The 24,118-nt window shown below is 43.5% G+C and overlaps 1 protein-coding gene across 2 annotated transcripts in view; it reads left to right on the top strand.

The window, feature by feature from the left end:
* ARID1A (AT-rich interaction domain 1A) overlaps nucleotides 1–24,118 on the top strand; it is an 81,871-nt gene that overhangs the window by 33,052 nt on the left and 24,701 nt on the right. For both annotated transcript variants that reach the window (XM_036256548.1, XM_036256549.1), the window contains exons 3-4: nucleotides 1,685–2,137; nucleotides 3,752–3,868. In XM_036256548.1, coding sequence (XP_036112441.1) covers nucleotides 1,685–2,137; nucleotides 3,752–3,868 — 570 coding nt within the window. The remainder of the gene's footprint in view (nucleotides 1–1,684; nucleotides 2,138–3,751; nucleotides 3,869–24,118) is intronic.

The raw sequence follows: 24,118 nt of genomic DNA, 5'->3' as shown, positions 1-24,118 counted from the left end.
AGGGCCGGGACAAACCGCAATCGAGGTACATGCCCTTAGTGGGAACCGAACCTTAGTGGGTGTCTCTGGTCTGGGGGCCAACGTTCTAACCACTGAACCAAACCGCCCAGGACACCAGTAGCTTTTTTTTTTTTTTAATCCTTACTCGAGGACATTTTTTCCTTTTTTGTTCAGATAGAGTGGAAGGGAGAGAGAGGAAGAGAGAGAGAAACATCAACGTGAAAGGGACACATCGAATGGGTGCCACTCGTATGACCCAACCAGGGCCAGGGACAAATTGCAATCGAGGTACATGCCCTCAGCAGGAACTGAACCTGGGTCTCTCTGGACCGTAGACCGACACTCTAACCGCTGAGCCAAACTGGCCAGGGCACCAGTAGCTTTTCATAGTCATTTTGTTTTAATAGCTTTTTCTACCATTTGTATTTGAGTGATATTTATATTGAAAATGGTGAGAGATAGAATATAAAACCTAACTTTACTCCTAAAACTTTAAAGCAAGGTGTGCACGCCTTTAAATATAAAAAATGTTTTACTGTCACTTTTGTTTCAATGAGAAAATGAAGGAGAGATGGGGTAGATAATATTGTTGGTTATTTTTAACTTTTTTTAAAAATATGTTTTTAATTGATTTTTAGAGAGGAAGGGAAAGGGAGAGAGAGAGAAACATCCATTGGTTGCCTTCTTCATGCCCCCAACACACACACACACACACACACACACACACCCCACCCCACCCCCCAACACACACACGGTATCAAGCCCTTGACCAGGAATCGAATGTGTGATTTCCTGGTACATGGGAGACTGCTTGATCAACTGAGCTGCACTGGCCAGTGCTTTTTTTTTTTTTTTTTTTGCCTACTTACCAAATGTATTCCCAGTGTCTAGAATAGTGCCTGGTACAACTAAGCAACTAGGCTCTGGAATATTTTTTGAATGAATAAATGAAAAACAGATCCAGAGTAGCTTAGTGATTTGCACACTGTCTGGATTACTAAACCCTAGGTTTTTCAGTCGGTTGAGCCAGGCTGCTGTTGACTATTCATTGTGGCTAGGATACATATTTCTAGTGCTTATTAAAACAGTCTAGGCCATGATAAAAAAAGAGTAGGCTCATGGTGAAAACAGCTTCTCTTGAACTCTGGTAAATGGCCTAAAAACTAAATAGTGTAAATTTTCTGTGGGTGAATGCAGTCCTCTTGTAAGTAAATCAACTGGTAATCCAGCTTGGCCATGCTTGGCCATTCTTCCTGACTCATTTTAGACAGGGATGGTGGAAAAACCCTGGGCATTCTAAGTGTGAGGCTTGGCTTGCCTGCTTTCTGTACCCGTTCATAGGGCATAACTTCTGACAAAATACCTCACCTTTCTTTTCTTTTTCTTTTTTCTTTTTTAATCCTTACCCAGGGACATGCTTTTATTGATTTTAGAGAGGGAAAGGTAGAGAAAGAGAGAGAAACATCAGTGTGAGAGTGAAACATCGATTGGTTGCCTTTTGCACATGCCCCGACCAAGGATCAAATGAGTAACTTGGGTGTGTGCCCTGGCTAGGATCTGAACCCGTGACTTTTCGGTGTACAGGATGACACTCCAACTGACTGAGCCACACTAGCCAGGGGTATCTCACCTTTCTTCATCCAGAATAGTCAGTGCTAAAACTGTATCTTTTCCTTTCCTACAGATTCCTCCTTATGGACAACAAGGCCCCGGCGGATATGGTCAGCAGGGCCAGACTCCGTATTACAACCAGCAAAGTCCTCACCCCCAGCAGCAGCAGCCACCTTATTCCCAGCAACCACCATCCCAGACCCCTCATGCCCAACCTTCGTATCAGCAGCAGCCACAGTCTCAGCCACCACAGCTCCAGTCCTCTCAACCACCATATTCCCAGCAGCCATCCCAGCCTCCACATCAGCAGTCTCCAACTCCATACCCCTCTCAACAGTCTACAGCCCAGCAGCACCCCCAGAGCCAGCCCCCCTACTCACAGCCGCAGGCACAGTCTCCCTACCAGCAGCAGCAACCTCAGCAGCCAGCATCCTCGACACTCTCCCAGCAGGCTGCATACCCTCAGCCCCAGTCTCAGCAGTCACAGCAAACTGCTTATTCCCAGCAGCGCTTCCCTCCACCACAGGTAAGATGCCCCTGCCTCTTGCTCTTCCTTATGTGTAACCACAGACAGCTTGGGAGTTGGTATCATAAGAACTTTGCCATACAAATTGGTTCTGTAAAGGGCACTTAAAAGCCAATTAAACTCTGGATAAACATGCTAACTGGATTGATTGAACTAATAAAGGCATAACCTTAGCTGCTTGAAAACCTTTACCTCTCCTTACTCATGAAGAAATAGAGCAATGCAAAGTTGCATAGACAGATAAATTGAAGATAATGGGACTGATTTTTTTTTTTTAACTAGCATTTAGAACTTAAACATCCAACTAAATTTGGTCTTTTTTTTTTTTTAACTTTGGGAGGCTGTGCTGTTTATTCATTCTAACTGCTATTCCATTCTGCTGTTGCCTCAAAATATTTTGGACCCCTTCATATGAAATTGCCATCAGAGCTGACAGCACACTCCATAGAATATTCTCAGTGGTGGCAAATCCTTTGTTGTTGTTGTTGTTGTTGTTGTTGTTAATCCTCACCCAAGGATATTTTTTTTTATAGATTTTTAGAGAGGGTATACAGGAGGGGTGAGGGGAGAGAAAAGGAAACATCAATGTGAGAGAGACACATAGATTGATTGCCTCTTGCACAAACCCCACTTGGGGCTGGGGAACCTGCAACCCAGGTGTGTGCCCTTGATTGGGAATCGAACCCATGACCCTTTAGTTCATGGACTGAAACTCTAACCACTGAACAACACTTGCCAGGGCAAATCTTTTTGTTTTTTTGAGAATGGATATGACTTTTGGAAATTGCTAAAATTTATTTGTAACCATGTCTGTGAACAAGGTTGGTGATGAAACTTACCTTGGACTTTATTCTTTTTTTTTTTTTTTTTTTTTTTTATCCTTACCCGAGGACATTTTTCCATTTTTTGTTCAGGTAGAGTGGGAGGGAGAGAGAGGAACAGAGAGAGAGAGAGAAACATCGATGTGAAAGGAACACATCGAGTGGCTGCCACCCGCACGACCGACCAGGGCCGGGGACAAACTGCAACCGAGGTACGTGCCGTTAGCGGGAACCAAACCTGGGTCTCTCTGGACCGCAGGCCGACACTAACCGCTGAGCCAAACCGGCCAGGGCTGGACTTTATTCTTGAAAGAGCATAAAGAACAGAAATAACTGAGTGATGATGATAGGTCCACTAAAGATTTTGTGCATTGGTGGCATTGTTGGAAAACTGTTTCATCCTAAGATGATGACTTTGAAGGAAGTGGTAGTCATTTAATGCAAAGGTTCTAGCGTGAGGTTTTTGTTTTGTTTTAAATTAATTGGTCTCATTCCTTGATAGATAGAACTTGAAGTTAGTCAGACTTTAGAATTTAACCCCAAGAAATAGCTCTGTGGGTGGTGATCAATGGTCACCAGTGCCATCAGAAAGAGTCTTATATCCACTGTTGACATTCCTGTCTGGAGAGCCACACTTTGTATTTTTCTGCCTTCAGATGACAATGTGTGCAGTTGGGCAACCTCTCCCACCCAGCTTCTCCTGTATAGGAATCCCATAGCCCTTTCACTATGAAGCAGGCTTGCCTGGTTTGTCAATGTCAGACCTTTACAGCTTTTGTTTTTCTTGTTTTAGGAGTTATCTCAAGATTCATTTGGGTCTCAGGCATCCTCAACCCCTTCAATGGCCTCTAGTAAGGGAGGGCAAGAAGATATGAACCTGAGTCTTCAGTCAAGACCTTCAAGCTTGCCTGTGAGTATGCCTTCCACCCTCTAAAAGATGATCGGGGACAGAGAGGAAAATAAAGAAAACTGTTTTCTGGTTGGATGTTTTGGTGGTATTAAGTTAAATGAACAATGAGCTATTTCTTGAATTCAGGTTCAAAATTTTGAATAGGAATTTATAGACTGGCCTTGTAGAGTGTCTGTTCTGGCTATCTGCCCAGAGAATAGGTTTGTTATCTCTGTTTAGAGTTTTTTGTTTTGTTTTTAAGTCTTGGCCTCTTAGGCATGGACCATATGAGAGACAGAGGAGATGGAGATGTTGGAAGCACTGTCTGCTCTCCATCAAAGTTCAGAGAAGACTCAAGTTTTTGTTTGTTTGTTTGTTTTTTAACCTTACTTTTGAGGTCTGAATAAAAGCAGTTTTTCTGGTTGGTGTTTTGTGTGAATAGGTGCTTTTGTCTTAGTAGAATGTTTGGTGCTCAGATGCTTGATTAGTGTTTATGGAATGGACTGACTGTATCTTGAGAAAGGCAGTATGGTCTGCTGATTAAGAGCTTGGGCTCTAGAGCTAGAGTTCCTTGGTCTGCATTTTGACTCTGCCACTAACTCTTTAGCCTTGGGCAAGTCACTTAATCTGTCCATGCCTTAGTTTTCACATCTGTAAAGTGAATCTAAAAGTACCCACTTCATGGGGGTGGTTGTTAACACTAAAGAGGTTAATATAGAGAGAGTGCTTGATAGATTGTAGACATTCCATAAATGTCAGCTATTATCATCATCCCAGAGGGCATGGGGGACTGTACTTGATACCTGAAAGGCAGTTTGCACCAACCATTTAATAGTAGGCTGGTTCTGGGAACACACTCTTAGTCTTAGCTCTCCTACTACATGTGGGCAGGTCACTCAGGTTCTGAAAATTAATCTTAGGAGTGAAATGGGCTGCTCTGAAATTCAGTAAGATAGTAGGTAGCAAACCCTCCATTACAATTCTGTTTCAGTTAGGAAATGGAAATTGAGCCACACGTGCCCAGACGATTCTTTTGACATTTGGATTCTATTTGGAATTGAAGCCTATCTCTTTCATTAGTCTGACATGGGAAAAAATGGTTTCTAAATCTTTGAGGAATAGAAAGGAGGCAGGAACTCTCTTCATTATGAAGCCTCCCCTGGTTTCCCCTGAAGATCTCTGAGCCATAACCTTAGTGGAACAAGGTCTGTGGAATCCCTCAGCACCTGTATTCTGGCTTCTCAGGCCAAGATGAAGAGCCACTGACAGATTGGACTTCTGAGACTTTCTCAACTGAGGGTTTCAGGGAGGAAGTGTCTGAATAAGGCAATCCATCTTTGTTCCTTTTTCATTAATGTTTGTAGCAATTCTTTTCTGCATTCTGAACTTCACTGGAATGTGCTTTTCAACCTGATTTAGTCAGACATGTTTAACCACTCCCTCATTGTCCGTGGTCTGTGGCTAAATCTCGGTGAGGTGCTATTGTAGCAAGAACCCACATTGATGAATTTTTGCCAGTGCTATAAGTTGCTCCCCACCCCATCAAAAAGTTTCTGCTTGTTCCTAGTGACCTTTTAACAGAATTGTTGTATTTTTTAGTCTTGAGAAACATGGTATACAAGGTTAAGAGCCTTGTACTGTTGAGACCAAGAGCTTCTGATTTGACCTAGTGAAGTGAAGATGCTGGCAGCTTCTTAGACCCAAGGGAGGGTTGTTCTGGGCAGCCAATCACAAAGAGCATTCCCAATTTCAGGCTTCTACTATAGATTCATCCAAATGGGTCATTTGCTCTGTGGTAGAAGCTCCATGTGGGAGGTGAGCTGGCTGGCTTATTGGCATCTTGCTTTTTATCCTTCTGCTATTTGGACCAAGAAACAAAAGGTGGTTTTTCTTTGAAATTTTGGTTTGATGCCAGATTTGCCTAGTGAGGCTGGGAAACAATCACATCTGAAGAAAGGAGGAGTCGGGGTTCCCTACAAATGGTCCTCTCCTTTCTTAAGCAGCTGTGTTAAGGGATCCTGAAGGTTTGCCAATGTATTCCTTTATTCAAACACCTATTTGTGTTGGGCTCCAGAGAAGATGCTAGGCTCACTGGAGAGCAGTTCCTCCAGTTTTCATATTGCCCTCTTCACTCACTCATTCACCTTACCACTTAGCGCTAAAGGCAGTATGATTATGACCCTTGATTTAAAGACTCAGTATCGTTTCTGATCCTGATCATTACAAAGTTAGATTTTGAGGGGTTTTCCCTCCTACTGTTGTCCCTCCCCCCCTCCCCCAACCTGTCCCACTTTCTGATTCAGGGATGGCACTTTGAGAACCTTTACTTTGTCCTTTTTGCTCTCTGCTGCCTTGTTCTTAACTTTCTTTCAGTTTTTCTAAGGTCCCATGCTTTATTTTTCTTGCTTCCAGACATATTCTTTGTACATATTCTTCTCTTTGCCTAATATACTTTTCCTTCTGACTCCTCTAGTTCATATTTTATTTTATTTTTTTTTTATTTTTTATTTATTTATTTTTTGTTGTCTCGTCACTTTATGACAGCTTTATTGAGATGTAAATCACATATCAAGTGAACTGTTTTATTTTTATTTTTTTATTTTTTTCCACATCTTTATTGTTGGATGTAAAATGTATTACAGATGTTCCACATTTTTCCCCCATTGACCCCCTCCTCCCCACTCCCGCCCCCCTCCCACCTTTTCCCAAACTATTGTCCGTGTCCATTGGTTATGCATATAAGTTCTTTGGTTTATTTCTTCCCACCCCCCCAACCCCTTTCCCTTTGAGGTTTGTCAGTCTAGCAATGAATTTGTGCTTCTTAATCCCTTCACCTTTTTCATCCATTCCCCCAACCCCTTTCCCAACTGGCAACCAATAAAATGTTCTCTGTATCTATGAGAATGTTCCTGTTCTTCCTGTTCATTTTGTTTGTAGATTCCATTGTTGATAGATATGTATTCATTGTCATTTTGTTTGTTCATACATTTTATCTTTTTCTTTAAAAAGACCCTTCATCATTTCATATAATAACGGTTTGGTAGTGATGAACTCCTTTAACTTTTTCTTGTCTGGGAAAGTTTTTATATGTCCATCGATTCTAAATGACAGCTTTGCAGGATAGAGTAATTTTGGTTGTAGGTTCTTGGTTTTCATCACTCTGAATATTTCTTGCCACTCCCTTCTGGCCTGCAAAGTTTCTTTTGAGAAATCAGCTGACAGCCTAATGGGAACTCCCTTGTAGATAACTAGCTGCCTTTCTCTTGCTGCTTTTAGGATTCTCTCTTTGTCTTGAACCTTTTGCATTTTGATGATGATGTGTCTTGGTGTGGGCCTCTTGGGGTTCATCTTGTTTGGGACTCTCTGTGCTTCCTGGACTTGTATGCCTGTTTCCTTCACCAAGTTAGGAAAGTTTTCTGCCATTATTGTTTCAAACAGGTTTTCGATTTCTTGTTCTCTCTCTTCTCCTTCCGGCACCCCCAAGATGCGAATGTTGGCGCGCTTGAAGTTGTCCCAGAGGCTCCTTACACTATCCTCATTTTTTTGGATTCTTTTTTCTTTTTGCTGTTCTGGTTGGGCGTTTTTTGCTTCCTTATATTCTAAATCGATGGTTTGCTCCTTGGATTTACGTACTCCATTATTGAAGCTATGTAAATTATTCTTTATTTCAGTTAAAGCCTCCTTCGTTTCTAACTGTGCAGCGATCATTTCTGACTGGTACTTTTTTATGCTCTTGAGGCCCTCACTGAGTTCATTGAGCATCCTTATAAGCAGTATTTTGAACTCAGCATCTGTTAGGTTGCTTATCTCCATTTCGCTTAGTTCTTTTCTTGGGGTTTTGTTCTGTTCTTTCATTTGGGACCTGTTTCTTTGTCTCCTCATTTTGGCTGCCTCCCTGTGTTTGTTTCTGTGTATTACTTAATGAGAGGTATGGGGCTCGCTGAGACCCGATGCTGCTCGTTTGAAAGAATTTAGGAAAAACCTGAAGCAGGATCCAAGACAGGCCAATCCTATGGTTAAGCAAGTAGCAACAGCTTGGGTGGGCCTGAAAGTTGGGTGGGGCGGGGCCTCAGGGAGTCAGCAGGGCGGGGCTACCAGTGTGAGCCAGGTTGCTGGAGTCCCAGATATGGCGACTGTCTGCCGCCCCAGGGAAGGGCTCACCAAAGGAACAAAGGCCTCTTACAGCACGTTTATCCCCGAGAAAGCCCCCTCTCCAGCCCTCACTCCAGTGCCAAACAGCTCAGTTCTTCCCTGTGTGTCTCTGGTGCCCCTCGAGCTGCCTCCCCTCCGAGCTTAGAGGGAGAGAGTCCGACCAGTCCGTGCGCGGGCCCTTTAGGGAGCTGCCTATGGCTCCAGCCAGGTCAGCTTCCCTGAGCCTCAGTTTCTGCTGGTTTTTCCAGCCAGAAGTTATGGGGATTCTCTTCCTGGCACTGGAAACCTGAGTGGGGCACCTGGTGTGGGACGGGGACCCCTCAGTCCTCAGGGAGGACCTTCCCAGCTGCGGGATCCTCCTGATTTTTATCCGCCACACTTGGGTGTGGGACCAGCCCGTCGCGCCTCCGCGCCGCTGCGCCGCTGCCGCCACCCCTCGCGCCGCCGCCCCTCCTACCGGTCTGGATGTACTGTAGCTGCTTTTTTTTTTTTTAATTCCGTATTTGTAGGACTTCCATTCAGCTTGATTTCAGGCGGTTTGGGATGATGGTTGTTCTGTAGTTTTGTTGTAACTTGTATGTGGTTGTGGGAGAACGCGATACTGCGTTTCCCTACGCCGCCATCTTGACCGGAAGTCCTCTAGTTCATATTTTAGACTGCATCTTCAAGATCAATCATTTCCTTAGAAAATTTCCTAATCAAGTTTCAGAACTCAGATTAAATAACTTCTATAATGCCTTCACTAAAACGGCAGTTTTTTGTTTTTTAAAGCCTGCAGTATTTATGACATAAAAAAGTATAAAGAGCCTTGACCAGTTTGGCTCAGTGGTTAGAGCATCCGATCGAAGGGTCACAGGTACAATCCCCGGCCCTGGTTGGGGTTGTGTGGGAGGCAACCAATTGATGTCTCTCTCTCTCTCTCTCTCTCTCTCTCTCTCTTATATCAATGTTTCTCTATTTCTCCCTCCCTCCCTCCTTCCAGTGTATCTAAAAACAAATCAGTGGCGCCCTGGCCATTTTGGCTCAGCGGTTAGAGCATCGGCCTGTGTTCTAGAGAGACCTGGGTTCGGTTCCCGCCGAGAGCACGTACCTTGGTTGCAGTTTGTCCCTGGCTCTGGTTGGGGTCGTGGGTGGCAACCAATCGATGTGTCTCTCTCACATCAATGTTTCTCTCTCTCTCTTCCTCCCTCTCTCCTCTTGCTCTATCTGAAGATGAATGCAAAAAGTGTCCTCGGATGAGGATTTAAAAAATCAGTGGAGCCCTGGCCAGTTTGGCTCAGCGGTTAGAGCAGGGGCCTGCGGTCCAGAGAGACCTGGGTTCGGTTCCCAATAAGGGCACATGCCTCGGTTGCAGTTTGTCCCCGGCCCAGGTTGGTCGTGCGGGTGGCAGCCACTCGATGTGTTCGTTTTCACGTCGATGTTTCTCTCTCTCTCTTCCTCTCTCTCCCTCCTACTCTATCTGAACAAAAATGGAAAAATGTCCTCAGGTGAGGATAAAAAAAATTTAAAAAGTCAGTGGAAAATAGATTAACAAAAATGGAAGTGTGAAGGATAATTTGGTGCCTGAGTACTCATCTGACTCATCTGTAGAAACTAAACCTGTTGACATAGGTAAAAGCACCTTAGGAAGCCCTCTGGGATCACTTTCACATCCTTTTACACTGAGAAGCACCATCTTATATGTGAGGTTTCTTTGTTTTATATTCCATTGTTCCATATATGATGCAAGAGTATTTCGCTGATATCTCTACTTACTTGGGTCTCTTCCACTAGATGGTAATCTTCTGGAAGGCAGGAACTGTATTACTGTCCTCTGTGCTCCCAACACCTATCACGTGATTCCCAAGACTGGTGGTTCTCTATCTTGGCTGCATGTTAGAATTACCTGGCGAGTGAATGGTTTTTAAAATCAGTGGCTGGGGTTCACAGAGTTCTGATTTGTTTGGTTTGGGGTTGGGCTCTGGTATGGTTAGAAGCTATACTAAGTGATTATGATTTGCAGCCCCGGTAAAGATCCTTTAGTCCAAACTGTGTCAGGTTTCTTTGCTGTAATAGACTGTCTTAGCACCCATGATTCTTGTCAGTGCTTCTCTCAGTATTAATTGCAATACCTTATTTAATGTAAACTTAGTGAGGGCTAACTTGCTCTGTCTTACTCATTGCCATCATAGTACCTGGCATATAGTAGACTCCAACTCATTGAATGAAGGAACCTGGGCAGTATTCATTACATTGCTCATCCAGAAAATTTATGTCTGATGGGACAGCTTGACCATATTACCAGATTGTTTTAATTGCTAGGGTAACAGACTGTTATGGGATGGCCCAAACTCCATTTTAAAGAATGGATTAATTTATTTGTGAGTCCTAAAAGTGGCTTAGGAAGAATTTGGGGTTAGAGTTTGTCGTTTATCTTATAAAATAGTTACCACTTCACCTTATGTTAAAGGGATGGATGAGCAAATCTCCAGGTGTTTCATTAAGTCTTTAATTTTCTTTATTTTGGAGCAGAATCTTTAAGGGACTCTGAAAATTGGTATCTGACATTTGATTATTTATTTATTTATTTATTTATTTTAATCCTCATCTGAGGATATTTTTCCATTTATCTTCAGATAGAGTGGGAGGGAGGGAGAGAGAGAGAGAGAGAAAGAGAAGAATCAACGTAAGAGGGACACATCAATTAGTTGCCTCTTGCACAACCCCGACCAAGACTGGGGACCGAACTGCAACCAAGGTACGTGCCCTTGACCGGAATCAAACCCGGGACTCTTCGGTCTATGGGCTGACACTCTAACCACTGAGCCAATCCGGCCAGGCTTTTTATTATTATTATTATTATTATTTTCTTTATTGATTTTAGAGAGAGGGGAAGGGAGAGGGAGAGAGAGAGAGAAACATTCATGAGAGAGAACATTGATTGGCTGCCTCCTGCATGCCCTCCACTGGGGATCGGACCCATAACCTGGGCATGTGCCCTGACTGAGAATTAAACCAGCGACCTCTTGGTGCATGGGTTGACACTCAATCACTGAGCCACACTGGCCGGGCGATTATAGTCATTTTTTGAGAATGACTTGGAGTTACATCTTTAATTTTTTTTTTTTTTTAAATCCAAACCCGAGGACATTTTTCCATTTTTTTGTTCAGACAGAGCAGGAGGGATAGAGGGGGGAGAGAGAGAGAGAGAAACATGGATCTGAAAGGGACACATCAAGTGGCTGCCACCCGCGCGAGAGTTGCATCTTTAAAAGCTTCTATTTTAGTAATTCATCCAAGTGTATGTGGCTTCCCTAGAATAATGAATGCTTCCCAAATTTTTCTTACTTAGGCACATTTGTAAATTTACATTTAGTCTTGAAAGTTTACCTGGGATAGGGTTTTCATTTAGTGGTGGAAAATAGATATAGGATTGAAAGCTCTAATCTGGAAAGATTAATTAAATTGTGTTTCTCAAACTTTAGCATGCAGTAAGAATCATATGGTAATAAATTAAAACACAGATTACTGACCTACAAAGAAAGATTCTGACTCAATAGGTGTGGGGTGGGACCCCAAATATTTGCATTTCTAGCAAGCTCCAGGTGGTGCTGAAGTTGCACATGCCGTACTTGAATAACAATGAGTTTAGATAGTCCTTTGAAAAGGGAAGAAAAAAATCACTAGACTAAGAAACCTATGGTAACCTGAATAATAATGGTGATTTACAATATAGTTTGACTCTTGATGATCTGGAGGGAAGACTGTCCTTTGACAATAGTAGAAAGAAAAGAGACTTGGGAGAGAAGGGTTACCTGCAGTTGTGGCCTCAGTGCACTTTATTCCTGGGTTAGGACAGCCCTTGACTGCCAGCACCACCCGGGGAGCACTCTACTCTGGCACCCATCACTGTATCCCTTCCATAAGTTAGTCACCAGATCCTAGTTTACCTCAGAAATGGCTTTTGAATCTGGTTTCTGTTGTCCTTCACCCAGTGTCTTGCCACAGCCTCCTGATGGTTCAGTTTCTTTTCCTTCCAAGTCAGTCCTCAACATAATCACCAGAGTGATCACCTTGAAAAATCAAGCCTGGCAGATAACATTACTGCTGTAAAACCTCTGACTACCTGTTGCCTATAGGTTTAAGCCCAAGTATAACATACAAGTTCCTTTGTAATCTGGATAGTGAGAATATTGAAAAAAAAATTTTTTTTAAGTAGGTACATTTACTGTCCTTAGAGTAAAAACTGGTGCACTGTTTGCTGTGGGTATTACATTGAAGGCAGGTAGGCAATAGACAAGAGTTGAGCTTCGATGACATCTGAGGTAAACTGAACTCTTTAATCTGTACTTCTGAATATGACATGGTAGCTACCCTCAAGGATCCTCCTGGGTTTCCTTAGTGAAATAGATAGAAGAATGTGTGCCTAAATGTTTCTGTGACTGCTGTCAGAGTTTGGTGAAGTCAGTGATCCATTTATGTCTAAATACTTGAGGGAAGACATCATGGCAGAAGTTTAGAATGAGCTAGGTATGGATGTACTTGGGTGGCTGGAAACCAAAAGAACAGCCTGAGCAGAGGCCAGGTGGGGGTAGGGTGCAGTATAGGTGACTATTTTTTTTAATCCTCACCCGAGAACATTTTTGCATTTATCTTCAGATAGAGCCGAAGGGAGAGAGGGGAAACAGAGAGAGAGAAACATTGATGTGAGAGAGACACATCGACTGGTTGTTACCTACATGATCCCAACCAAGGCCGGGGACAAATTGCAGCCGAGGTAAGTGCCCTTAGCAGGAACCAAACCTGGGACTCTCTGGTCTGCAGGCTGACGCTCAAACCACTGAGCCAAATTGGCCAGGGCTAGATGACATTTTGGGGGCTGTTCAGAGTCAAGCTTTTTGGGGTGGGGAGTTACAGCAGGGAAGCTAGATCACAGGGGTTGGGCCCTGGTGGGCTAATAAGAAAGACATTTGTTAGCATCTGATTTATGGGCCTGCTGATATGTAATTAGAGAAATAACATGATAAAGCTAATGTTTAACAAAAATAACTGGTGTGTAGTTTGGTTGGAAAGGGGGAGAGTCTAGAAAGGGGATAAATTAAACTGCTGAAATACTTCTGGCAAGAAGTGTGGAGATCTCTCTTATTCACTCATTTGCATAGCTACCTAGTCCCGATTGTGGGATGTGCAGGAAAGAATCTATAGAACCGAGAATAAGTAGACCCTTCTGGGTGGAAAATATAATGAGTTTGGTTCACTCATGAGGTTGGTGGGGGGGTGGCAGGTAGATAAATCTCATTGACAGAAATAGAAAGGTTAATAGGAAAACTCTTTTTTAGCATAAGTTTTGTTCCCTATAGTGAGATGTCTAAAAACAAATGCTTAGTTATTAGTTGGAGATTGGAGACTGACACTTGTCTGTCTCCAATCAGACAGTCTGAATAGAGTTTGAGAATTGTCTGAGTAGTGGTTAATAGTTAAACAATGGAATGAAGTAGGCCTTCCAGGCCATGGAGTGTGAAGAGAGGAGCCAGATAGAAGCCTGGACAATACCTATGGTCATTGTGTAGGAAGCACCCAACATATAACCTGAGAGATCGGAGGAGGATCAGGATAGTGTCATATTTCTGTCTGGACTGCAGGCTGACGCTCTAACCGCTGACCCAAACCGGCCAGGGCAAGTGTCATATTTCTGGAAGCCAAGGAAGATGGTCCACATCAAATTTATATTTCAAGGAGTGTAAAGTTGGATTTGGTGTGAAGAGGTTATTGGGATCCTTTTTAGGTAGGGAGTGAGCCTGGGTTCTGAGGACTGTGGAAAGGAAATGAGCAAGGGAAAGGTGTCAAGGTAAAGAACATTCTTGAAAGTCACTGAAGGATGAGGCAGCTGAGTTGTCCCAAAAGCCTCAGCTTCATCTCCAGACCTGCATGTGTATAAGGCAGATAGCAGGGTGAAGATTGGCAGAATATTGGAGAATATCAACGGGCACATTTTTTGGGAGTCATGAGAAAGGAATTAAGGGCACTCACTAAGTTAGCTTACAAGGGACACTATACCCTAGACTGAAAAAGTCCTAGAGGCTGCTGTTGAAGATCTAGATCATACTTATTTCTTCTGGTTAGGTAGGTGTGGAGGTTATTAATGGCAGGAGTGAGATAGAAAACAGGATTAGGATTTTTAATGTCTTAAATTATCAATATTCTTCTATCATTTGTGTTTCCAAGCCCTTTGGATTTCAATTTACAACATAGTAGCTATTACCACTCATATTTTACTACCGTGATGCTCTCAGGCCCTGAGAGTTTGGGATCTGGAAAGAGGAAATGGGAGGGCACCATACTGTTCCTGTAGAATCCGAATTTAGAGAGCAGGAGTAAAGCCAAGAAAGAAGCTACAGCCTATACCAATCCTCCTAGAAGGTCAGGAACTGAAATGTGCTGCGTAATCACTCCTGTTTTACATTATAAGAAACTAAGGGTCAGAACCAGGACTTGGCACTGGCCGGTTTGGCTCAGCGGTTAGAGTATCGACATGCAGACCAAAGAGACCTAGGTTCAATTCCAGCTAAGGGCACTTACCTCAGTTGCAGTTCGTCTCCGGCCCTGGTTGGGGTTGTGCGGGTGGCAACTAGTTGATATGTCTCTCTCACATCGATGTTTGTCGTCGGGCCCCCCCTCCCCCCATCTGAAGATAAATGTAAAAATATCCTCGGGTGAGGATTTAAAAAAAAAGAAGAATCAGGACTTGAATCCAGCTTTCTCTCTGATATTTCAGAATTACTTCCTATCGGATCCTCTCTTGTTTAGCCAAAAAGCCTCAACCCCTTTGCCATTTAACATTTACTAAACTTGTCCTAAAAGAAGGAGGATCAGTGGATTTCCATCTCACTTTTGTTTTCCCAGACCTTGTGATGGAGGCACAGGTGAGTTGTAAAAAGGGCAGCTGAGCGACAGGAAAGGGTAGGAAAGGGAAGATGGGCAAATCCATAGGGCAGGCCTGCTGGAGGAACTAACCAACTAAGGAATCACTTCAAATGGTGGAAAGTTAACTAGAGTTTGGTTCTTTGGTTTCCCTTGTGTTAGATGGGAGCAAGCTCTTATAACACAGTGTCCTGATTAATGGTAACTTTAATCAGCTATATTATTGCTACTGAAAAAATGTGGCCTGTTATCTAGCAGCACAGACTGTCACCTGGGAGCTTGCTAGAAATGCAGATTCTCAGGCCTTACCCCATCTTTATAGAATCCAGTACTCTTAACAAGATCCCCAGGCAATGGTTTTAGAAGCAAGGCATTTTAGATCCTGAAAGCTGAGAGTAGATTTTTCAAATCTGGGGACTATGGAGTAAAATTAATTTGCTGTGTCTAATAAAATTTAAATAAGCTTTTTAAAAAGTAATTTCTCTTTATTGATTTTAGAGAGAAAGGAAGGGAGATGGAGAGAGGTAGAGACATCAATGAGAGAGAACATGAATTGGCGGCCTCCTGCATGCCCCCCCCCCCCCACTGGGGATCAGGCCCACAACCCAGACATATGCTTTGATGAGGAATCGAACCAGCAACCTCTTGGTGCATCTGCTCAACCACTGAGCCACACCAGCAGGGTTATTTAAATAAGCCTTGCATGTGGGGGATAGGAGTGGGAGACTGTTTTGTGGGTGCATGGGGGCCCTTGCACCCCATGCCTATAGTCCATACCCCATTGTTGGGCCATTCACAGCTCCCAGCATACCTATAGAGCTTCATCTCTGGCCACTCAGGTGCACCTTAAGCTTCTTGCAACGCCTGGTCCTTCCTGCATTTTCCTTTTGCTTAAGATGTCTTATTCCCTCCTCACTCCCCCCAACTACTTCTCTTTATTAATGCTCAGCAAACTTCTACTTTGGCTTCAAAACCTAGCTGAAATACCCTTCCCTGGGACATCTTCCCCTTTTTCTCCAAGCACTTTCTTCATGTTCACATAGATTATGTTGGTATCTCTGCTTTGAGGCCCTAGGTTTGTATCTGACCACATGTATCAGGCAGATAATTCAGTAAACCTAGGTTCTTGCTATTACCTGAGCTTGAGAGCCAGCTTTTTGTCATCTGGGTGTTGTTGTTTTTTTTTATATCTGAACATATATCTGTGTTTGTTCCCCTTGAATTGTAGCCCAGGTGCTCTCACAAAGTCTGAAAAAGGAAATCCCTACCCTCCTCTGTTATATCTGCCCAGAATGTTCAGAGCAGTGTGTACCCTGTGCAAGTAGCCGTCCCTTCTCTAGAAAGCTGGTTCTTTGGCAGGGCTAGCCAATCTAATTCTCCGTCTTAGTCACGCTGCTCCAGCCCTGATAACTGCGTGGTTGGTGTCTGCTTGAGCTTGTGCTGGTTGCAGCACATTTCTGTATGCTTGTTCCTGGGCCCATTTCCTGTTTCTATTCTAGTCGCTGGTAGCTCAGCTCAGCTTCCTGCTTGTGTGTCTCACACAGATTCCTCTTGCTGCTGGTACCTTTTGTTTTCTTCAGAACAACTTCAATCTGAATATTAACTGAGCTTTTACTTCTAGTGTGATAGCTCCTGGGGTCAGTTACCTACTGAGGACTGTTGGGAAGTTACACTCTCCCCAACGCCCCCCCCCCCCCCCAACTTGCTATAGGAAGTTGGTGGTTGCCAGAAATTGGTATAAGATAGATAAGCAGGGATCTTGTGCAGGCCAAACTTATCTTCATTCATTATGCACAGGGCTGTCAGGACAGGTGTCCCATGATTCTTTTGCACCTGGAACTAATAAACATGTACTGCTGCTGAGGAAGACACTTAGTGCCCTTTCTAGCCCAAGCCCAGAGAATACTTATTTTGGGTTGGGCAGGTAATGCCATCCTCAGCAAAGTAAAAGCTTACAGAGAATATGAGGAGGAAAAGGAAAGCATGTGCTGACTCAACCTTCATCTTATGTGAGCAGTTCAACCCTCCCAGAGTTTAGAGTAGAGGGAGAAGGTTCCTTGGAGGTTATAAAAAAGAAGTGAAGGTGGTTGTCCCAGACAAATGTATTTTAAAGTTCTAAGCCCCCCGCCCCCTGCCCCCATCTTGTGTATTTTCCCCCAAAAGATGCTGGCTTAGCAGAAAATATGTTTGTGAATAATTTTGTTCTCTCTACAACTACTCTTTGGGATCATCTGATAATACTGTGTCACATAGAGTGGTTTCTACCCTGAATCCTAGGCCTACGTATGTTTAATAGGAATTTAATGTTGGGAATTGATCTTACAAAATTGTTAGAACTGAAGGAGCAACCTCTAGGCTTGTCTTTCAGGAACAGAACCTAGAACTAGATTTGACCCACCAGGGGAACTCCTACTTGTGAACCACTATCAGATTGATTGCTCTTAATCTGCTATTCGGGTATCAGTAAGCTGGAATCAAGAAGCAGCAGCAGTCACTGCTGCCAGAACCAACACCCAGTTAACGAAGATGAAACTGAAATGCTCCTGCAAAAACAAGTGAAGGAGACAGAAACATGACCTCTACCAAACTTTAATCTTGATTCTGTTTTCTAATTAGCAGAATCTGAATTGTATCCAAAACCCATCTGCAAGAGATTCTGGGAACTGTAGTTTTCAGCTTTTTATTTTTATTATTTTATTTATTTGTTAATCCTCACCTCAGGATATTTTTCCACAGACTTTTAGATAGAGTGGAGGGGGGGGGAGTAGAGAAAACATCAATTTGAGAGAGGCACATCAACTGCTTGCCTCTCACACAACCCCAACCAGGGCCAGGCATCAAACCTGCAGCCCAGGTGCATGCCTTTGACCAGGAATTGAACCTGAAACCCCTTGGACTGATGCTGTAACTGCTGAGCCAAACCAGCCAGGGCAGTTTTCAGCTTTTTAAACTTCTACAATTAGGAAAAGAGTAGAATGGAGGCAGCATAAGTTAGACCACAGAATATTTACCACAGAATATTTACTCTCCTTACCCCTTACTTTACATATGAGGAACCTAAGGCACAGAAGGGGTAAAGGGCCTGCCCAAGGCCAATTCAGTAAATGAGAACATTGGGTTCCCTGACTTCCAGTCCAGTGCTTTTACTATTAGGACCAAGTCTTGTAAAGGACTAGCAAAAAGCTCCTTTAAGAGAAGGAAGAATGCCACATTCAGAAAGCAGGCTCTGTCTTCCATATTCTCTTCTCTTTGGAGAAATGGAAGGAGGAGATAATGGAGTGATACTGGGTTGAGATTTCTTGGCAAAGGTAGTGAAAAACTAGAATTTCCTGAAATTCCTGAATCAACATATGGATTAACTCAGTTGCCTTGATGACAGTGGCTTTCTTCCACCCATCCCCCTTTCCCTCCTATTGGTGCTGTCTGCAAAGCTGTCATTGTTCTTCTCTGAAAAGACTGACCAAAATCAGAAAACCATTCTACCAGATGTGTGATTGCTAAGCTGTTTTTTTGTCCTGAGGTGGGTGGGGGAATCTTGAGCTTTCTGAACAAGATATAAACTAAGACACCCCCCACCCCCAAAATATTATCCTTATGCAAACCACTAGAGCTTCTCTACACCAGAATAGAAATTTGTTCCTCTAAACTTGATCCAGATGGGAGGACCCTTAGGCGTGGAAGTATGTTAACATACCTGATAAATCAAGCATAGAATTAGCTCTCTATTGTCTTTTTCTCATGTCTCTTAAAATATTTGGTGTTCTGCCTCAAAGCTGTGGTGAATCCGGAATGTGATCTAGTGCTGTCCCTTTAGGGGCCAGTGCTTGGTCTCTTGCTTTATTCACTTTTGTGGCCTGAACCTATTCCATCTCCCCACCTGGTGTCAGCATGGAATTGGCTTGTATTGTGACATAATCTCTGATTGCCATGAAGCAGAACTCACCTCCAAGCTGCTAGCTTGCTTCCTTCCCATTTGACCTTTCCTGAGGAAGTTAAGAAGTCATGCCTTGTTGAAGGTGGGAACTAGGGGTTGAAGGCTCAAGCTGAGAGTCAGCAAACCTGTCCCTTAAGGTTAACTTTGATGTGGGAGGAATATTGAATATTGTCTACTGAGATGAGTGAAGGTAATTTCCTGACATTTTGGGGAAGGTGAGTGAGAAACCAAGTTCCAAATAAAAGGGATCAGTGTTCAGATGAACTATTATCAAGAATATTCACTCTCCCATCCCCCATTTTCTAGTTTTAGAACTTGACTGTGTCTCTTCTATGTTCAGAATTGTTCTTTTTTGTTTTAATGGCCTTTGAGATTGATGGCTGTCGTTTCTGGCTTAAGATTATATCCATTCCCCACTCTCTCAGGTCTGTTTGTTCCACTCCTCCACCCCCCCAATATTTAGATTTATGTGGACCACTAGGCCCATGATAGAGAGGACCACTGGCAAATATTGATTTAGGGTTTTATTTTTAATTTAAAATTTTTTTTATTGATTGATTTTAGAGGGAGAGTAACATTGATTTGTTGTTCCACTTATTTATGCACTCATTGGTTGGTTCTTGTATGTGCCCTGACCAGGGATTGAACCCACAACCTTGACATATCAGGATAATGCTCTAATCATCTGAGCTACTGGGCTAGGGCTAAATTTAGGGCTTTAAATACCAAACCAAGGAGGCCATGCAAAGCTATGTTGAACACAGTGCCAACTTTGTCTTCCCCATTTGTGCACATTATTACACTTTGCTTGCTTTTGTTATCTTTTTGTTGTTGTTCAGATAGAGTGGGAGAGAGAGAGAGAAACATCGACGTGAAAGGGACACATCAAGTGGCTGCCACCCGCACGACCAACCAGGGCTGGGGACAAACTGCAACTGAGGTACGTGCCCTTAGCGGGAACCAAACCCGGGTCTCTCTGGACCGCAGGCCAATGCTCTAACTGCTGAGCCAAACTGGCCAGGGCTATCTTTTTTTTTAAGTTGTTTTTTTTTTTTTTTTTCTTTATTGATTTGCGAGAGAAAGGGAAAGGGAGAGAGATAAAACATCCATGAGAGAGAACATCAATTGGCCGCCTCCTGCACACCTCCCACTGGAGATCAGGCCCACAACCTGGGCATGTGCCCTGACTGGGAATCGAATTGGCAGCCTCTTGGTGCATGGGTCAATGCTCAATCACTGAGCCACACTGGCCAGAGTGGTTGTTACAATTTTGAGGGGCAGCCAGATGAGATAGAAACCTAAGGCAATACCCCCTCCATCTTTTTTGTAAATCTTCACCCAAGAATATTTTCTTGTTTATCTTTAGATAGAGTAGGAGGGAGGGAGGGGTTGGGGAGATAGAGACACATAAATCGGTTGTCTCCCACAGGACCCCAACCAGAGCCGGGGACTGAACTGCAACTGGCCAGGGCAATACTTCCTCCCTCTTGCACTTCTCATGCCTAGAATTCTGCTTTTTTTCCTCTGTTTCTTTCCTCTCCCCTGTTTCCTGCCCTCCTTGCTCAAGTTCTAGGATTCAAGCTGATGATGAGCACGATGAAACAAGATCTGTGTAATTGGCCTTCCTAAAAGAGGAATGATTGACTTGGAGAAAGTAGGAAGTTCCTAACTTCTTAGCCTTCTCTAGCTTTACCATGCTCATTTCCTGCTGGGATTAGAACAGCTCTATTCCATAAATATGCACTGTTCTTAACTGCTCTAACTCAGGCCCAGCTCTGACCCAGTTTCTTTCTTTCTTTTTTAATATATCTGGAATGAAGAGTCTGTTAGTTAGTGACCCTTAAAACACTGCATTTTTGGCCAAGAGGTTGTTTCTGACTAGGTGAGACATCTCTTCTGGTCCAAGTGAGAAGCCTTTGCAAGGGAAGGGGATGTGTGTCAGAAAGCTGATTCAGGTTGGTAACATGGTATTATGAAGGCCTGGTGAGGAATGACAATCTGGAAAGCAAGGTTTCAACTGATCAGTGCCCTGTGGGAGTTCTAGAGTCTTTTTTTTTTTTTTAAGTTGGGAACCTGGATTTTTAAGTTTTTTAACCCTCACCTGCAGATATTTTTCCATTTATCTTCAGATAGAGTGGGAGGGAGGGAAAAAGAGAAAGAGAGAGGGGGAGACATCAATGTGAGAGGGACACATCGACCAGCTGCCTCCCGCATGTCCCAGAACAGGGCCCGTACCGCAACCGAGGTACGTGCCCTTGACTGGAATCGAACCTGAGACTCTTTGGTCCGCAGGCCGACACTCTAACTTCTGAGTCAAACCTGCCAGTGTGGGAACCTGGATTTTTTTAAATTGATTGATTGATTTTTAGAAAAAAGAGAGAGGAAGAAGAAACACTGATTTGCTGTTCCACTTATTTTTATGCATTTATTGGTTGATTTTTGTACGTGTTCTGTCCGATGATTGAACCTGCAACCTTGGCATATCAGGATGATGCTCTAGCCAGCTGGCCAGGGCTGCATTTTTTAAAGTAAAATCTTTGAATTATTAGAAGAGTCTGTGTAGGAGTGTTGGGCAAGGGATTAAAATGTTCACTGGAGCCTGTGGATCTATCCCTGCAGCTTCTTGTGGACTGCCCATATAGCTTTGGCTCCTTTGGAGATGGTCCTTAGAATTACCCTGGTGGTGGGGGCCAACTATGGGGACCACCATCTATGCATTGCCAACTCTCGTTGTGTTTGGTGTTTGTTTTATTGGTTTGGGGAGGGGGAAGTGCAGGGGAGATGTTGAGCAGAAGCACTCAATGTGATTAAACCTATAGCCAAGCAGATCTGTGGGAGCAGAATATCGACCCCTGGAAAATCAATGGCTGCTGCAGTGGCCAAGCTGCTGTTTGCAGGGGCTCCCACCACAGGAATGCAGGCAGCATCACAGTCTTTCTTCTTTCCCTTTTATACCTCAGCAACACCCTCAGCCTCCACCCAGTGGGTCAGACTCACCTCACAAGATTTTGCTGGGATGGATTAGAACAGTAGATTTTTATATTTTTGTAATTAGATTGAAATTGCTCCAACGACACAGCCCTGCCTCCTGACAGCCTCCTTTTCAGACTGTTCTTCCCTGCAATGCATTTCTATTGAGAGCTCTTACCCAAGTGGCCAAGATCCATTCAGGGTTGCACTTTTCAATTTTAGACAGCAGTTGGTTCCCTTGACGCCATCACCCAAGAGTACCTCCCTGAATGTAGAGGTCTAGAGTTCAGGTGCAAGGTTAGGGTGGGGAATTATGATTAAAGCAAAGAGAGGACGAATTGAGATTGGGTCTAAAGAAGATGCTTTTTAGTAGATTATAGGTTCAGCAGCATTTATCATGCATTTTGTCTTTTGTGTGTCTGATATTTTTTTGGTAAATAACAATAGGAGAGCCCTGGCCGGTTTGGCTCAGCGGTTAGAGCATCGGCTCATGGTCCAGAGAGACCCAGGTTCAGTTCCCACTAAGGGCACGGATCTCGGTTGCAGTTTGTCCCTGACCCTGTGTGGGTGGCAACCAGTTGATGCGTCTCTCTCACGTCAATTGATCCCTCCCCCACCCCCCGCTCTATCTGAAGATAAATGCAAAAATGTCCTCGGGTGAGGATTAAAATAATAACAACAACGGGAGAATATAGCCTGGTTCTACTCTGGTCCCACAGGCTAGTGGGGAAAAGGACAAATTCAACACAGTGCTGTTAGTCCTGTAACACAGGGTTTAGAGGACCATTGAAGGGACTCTGGATCCTGTCTGTGAGGTGAGGGACAAAGGAAATTGTGCTATGACTATGGAGGCTTTGCCCCCACAAAGCTGTTCTTGTCATCGACGTTTCCAAGGCAAAAAAACAATTTTAGTCTATAGCTGCTGCACCTAATGTGTGACTTCAAGCGATTGGTTTTACCACTAATTCTTTGGATGGGAAATGGGTCACGCTGCTATATTAGAGGAGAGCTCTATTGCCCATTATTGGAGCATGGCTATGGGCAGGGGATTGCCCCCACAGAGGAGCTTTCTCATCTTATAGTTTGGGGAATGGGATCCTAAAAAAGGCCCAATTGTCCTCCAGTTTGGAAGGATGGCTGCAGGGCTGGGTGAGGAGGAAAGTGTGAGGTTTTGAAATTGCCTGAGTTGAGGCCACCTAGATAGATGTCAGGGGTGTTTGACTTTTCTCTTTGGGTCACAACCTTGTCTTGGTAATAGGATTAAGGCATATTCAGTATGGAAATCAGTAGAAACCAAATACCTACCTTCCTGGAGCTTAAATTTCTGCTTGTCTCCCTAGATTCTAAGTCATTCTCTTCTTCCTCTCCCCCTGCACATTAAGTGCCTTCTAAGGACCCAGAAGTGAGAAAAAGTACTATACCTTTTAGGGTAGAAAAAGTAGGTTTAAATTAAGAGAGTTAAGATGAAAGGGTTGATTTGAAGTAAACTATGAAAAGAAGGTTAGAAAGCAAGAGTGGTTTATAGAAGAGTACCTAACAAAGAGGGGAACATGTAGCATTGTAGAATTGTATTATCTAGTTTTAGTCTTCTGCAGAAGGTCGAAGCGAGGCCTGATGAGGTTAGCTTGTTAGAGTTACTCAGCATCTTGGAGACGAGTTGTTGCCTGACCTTGTTTGGAACATGGAGCTCTTGATAGTGGCAAGCTTCCACCTTATGATGGGAAGAGTGCAGGCTTTGAAACCAGAGAAATATGAGTTTGAACCCCAGTTCTTCTGTTTAATAGCTCTCTGTCTTTGGGCAAATCATTTAACTTCTGAGCTTCCTAGTTCTTTGTTAAAATGGGGTTGATACCTACTTGAGAAGATGATCGTGAGAACAAAATGTGAGTCAAACATGTACCTTGGGTTGAACACATGATAGTGACATATTTGTCAGTTCTGCCTCCCTTTGAGAGGGAGACACAAAGGGATTTGCTTTATTCCTCTTTTCAATATTCTTTGAATTTGGAAATTTGGTCTCCCAGAGCTTTTATTTATGCATTCTGATGTGTATATAAAGGGGATTTTTTCTTAGAAGTGGGCCCCTAAAAAAGCATTGTGAAGACAAGAAGAGTGTGACTCTTTATCTATTGTGTATCCTCACCAGGCAGCCAGAAGGTACCAGGAAGAAATGATCCATCATCCCCAGAACAATAGCCTATTGTAGAAAAAGAGAAGAGGGAGTTTGGTGAGGGATTTTTGGAAACATGGGGTAAGGGGTTAGGAAATAGAGTTCTTCCAGCCTATCCTGGAGCAATTTCTGCTATTCCAAATAG

This window comes from Molossus molossus, unplaced genomic scaffold (genome assembly GCF_014108415.1).
Source record: "Molossus molossus isolate mMolMol1 unplaced genomic scaffold, mMolMol1.p scaffold_m16_p_12, whole genome shotgun sequence".
NCBI classification, from domain to species: domain Eukaryota; kingdom Metazoa; phylum Chordata; class Mammalia; order Chiroptera; family Molossidae; genus Molossus; species Molossus molossus.
The sequence above is the reverse complement of the archived record's forward strand: the minus strand, read 5'-3'. Positions and strand labels throughout refer to the sequence as shown.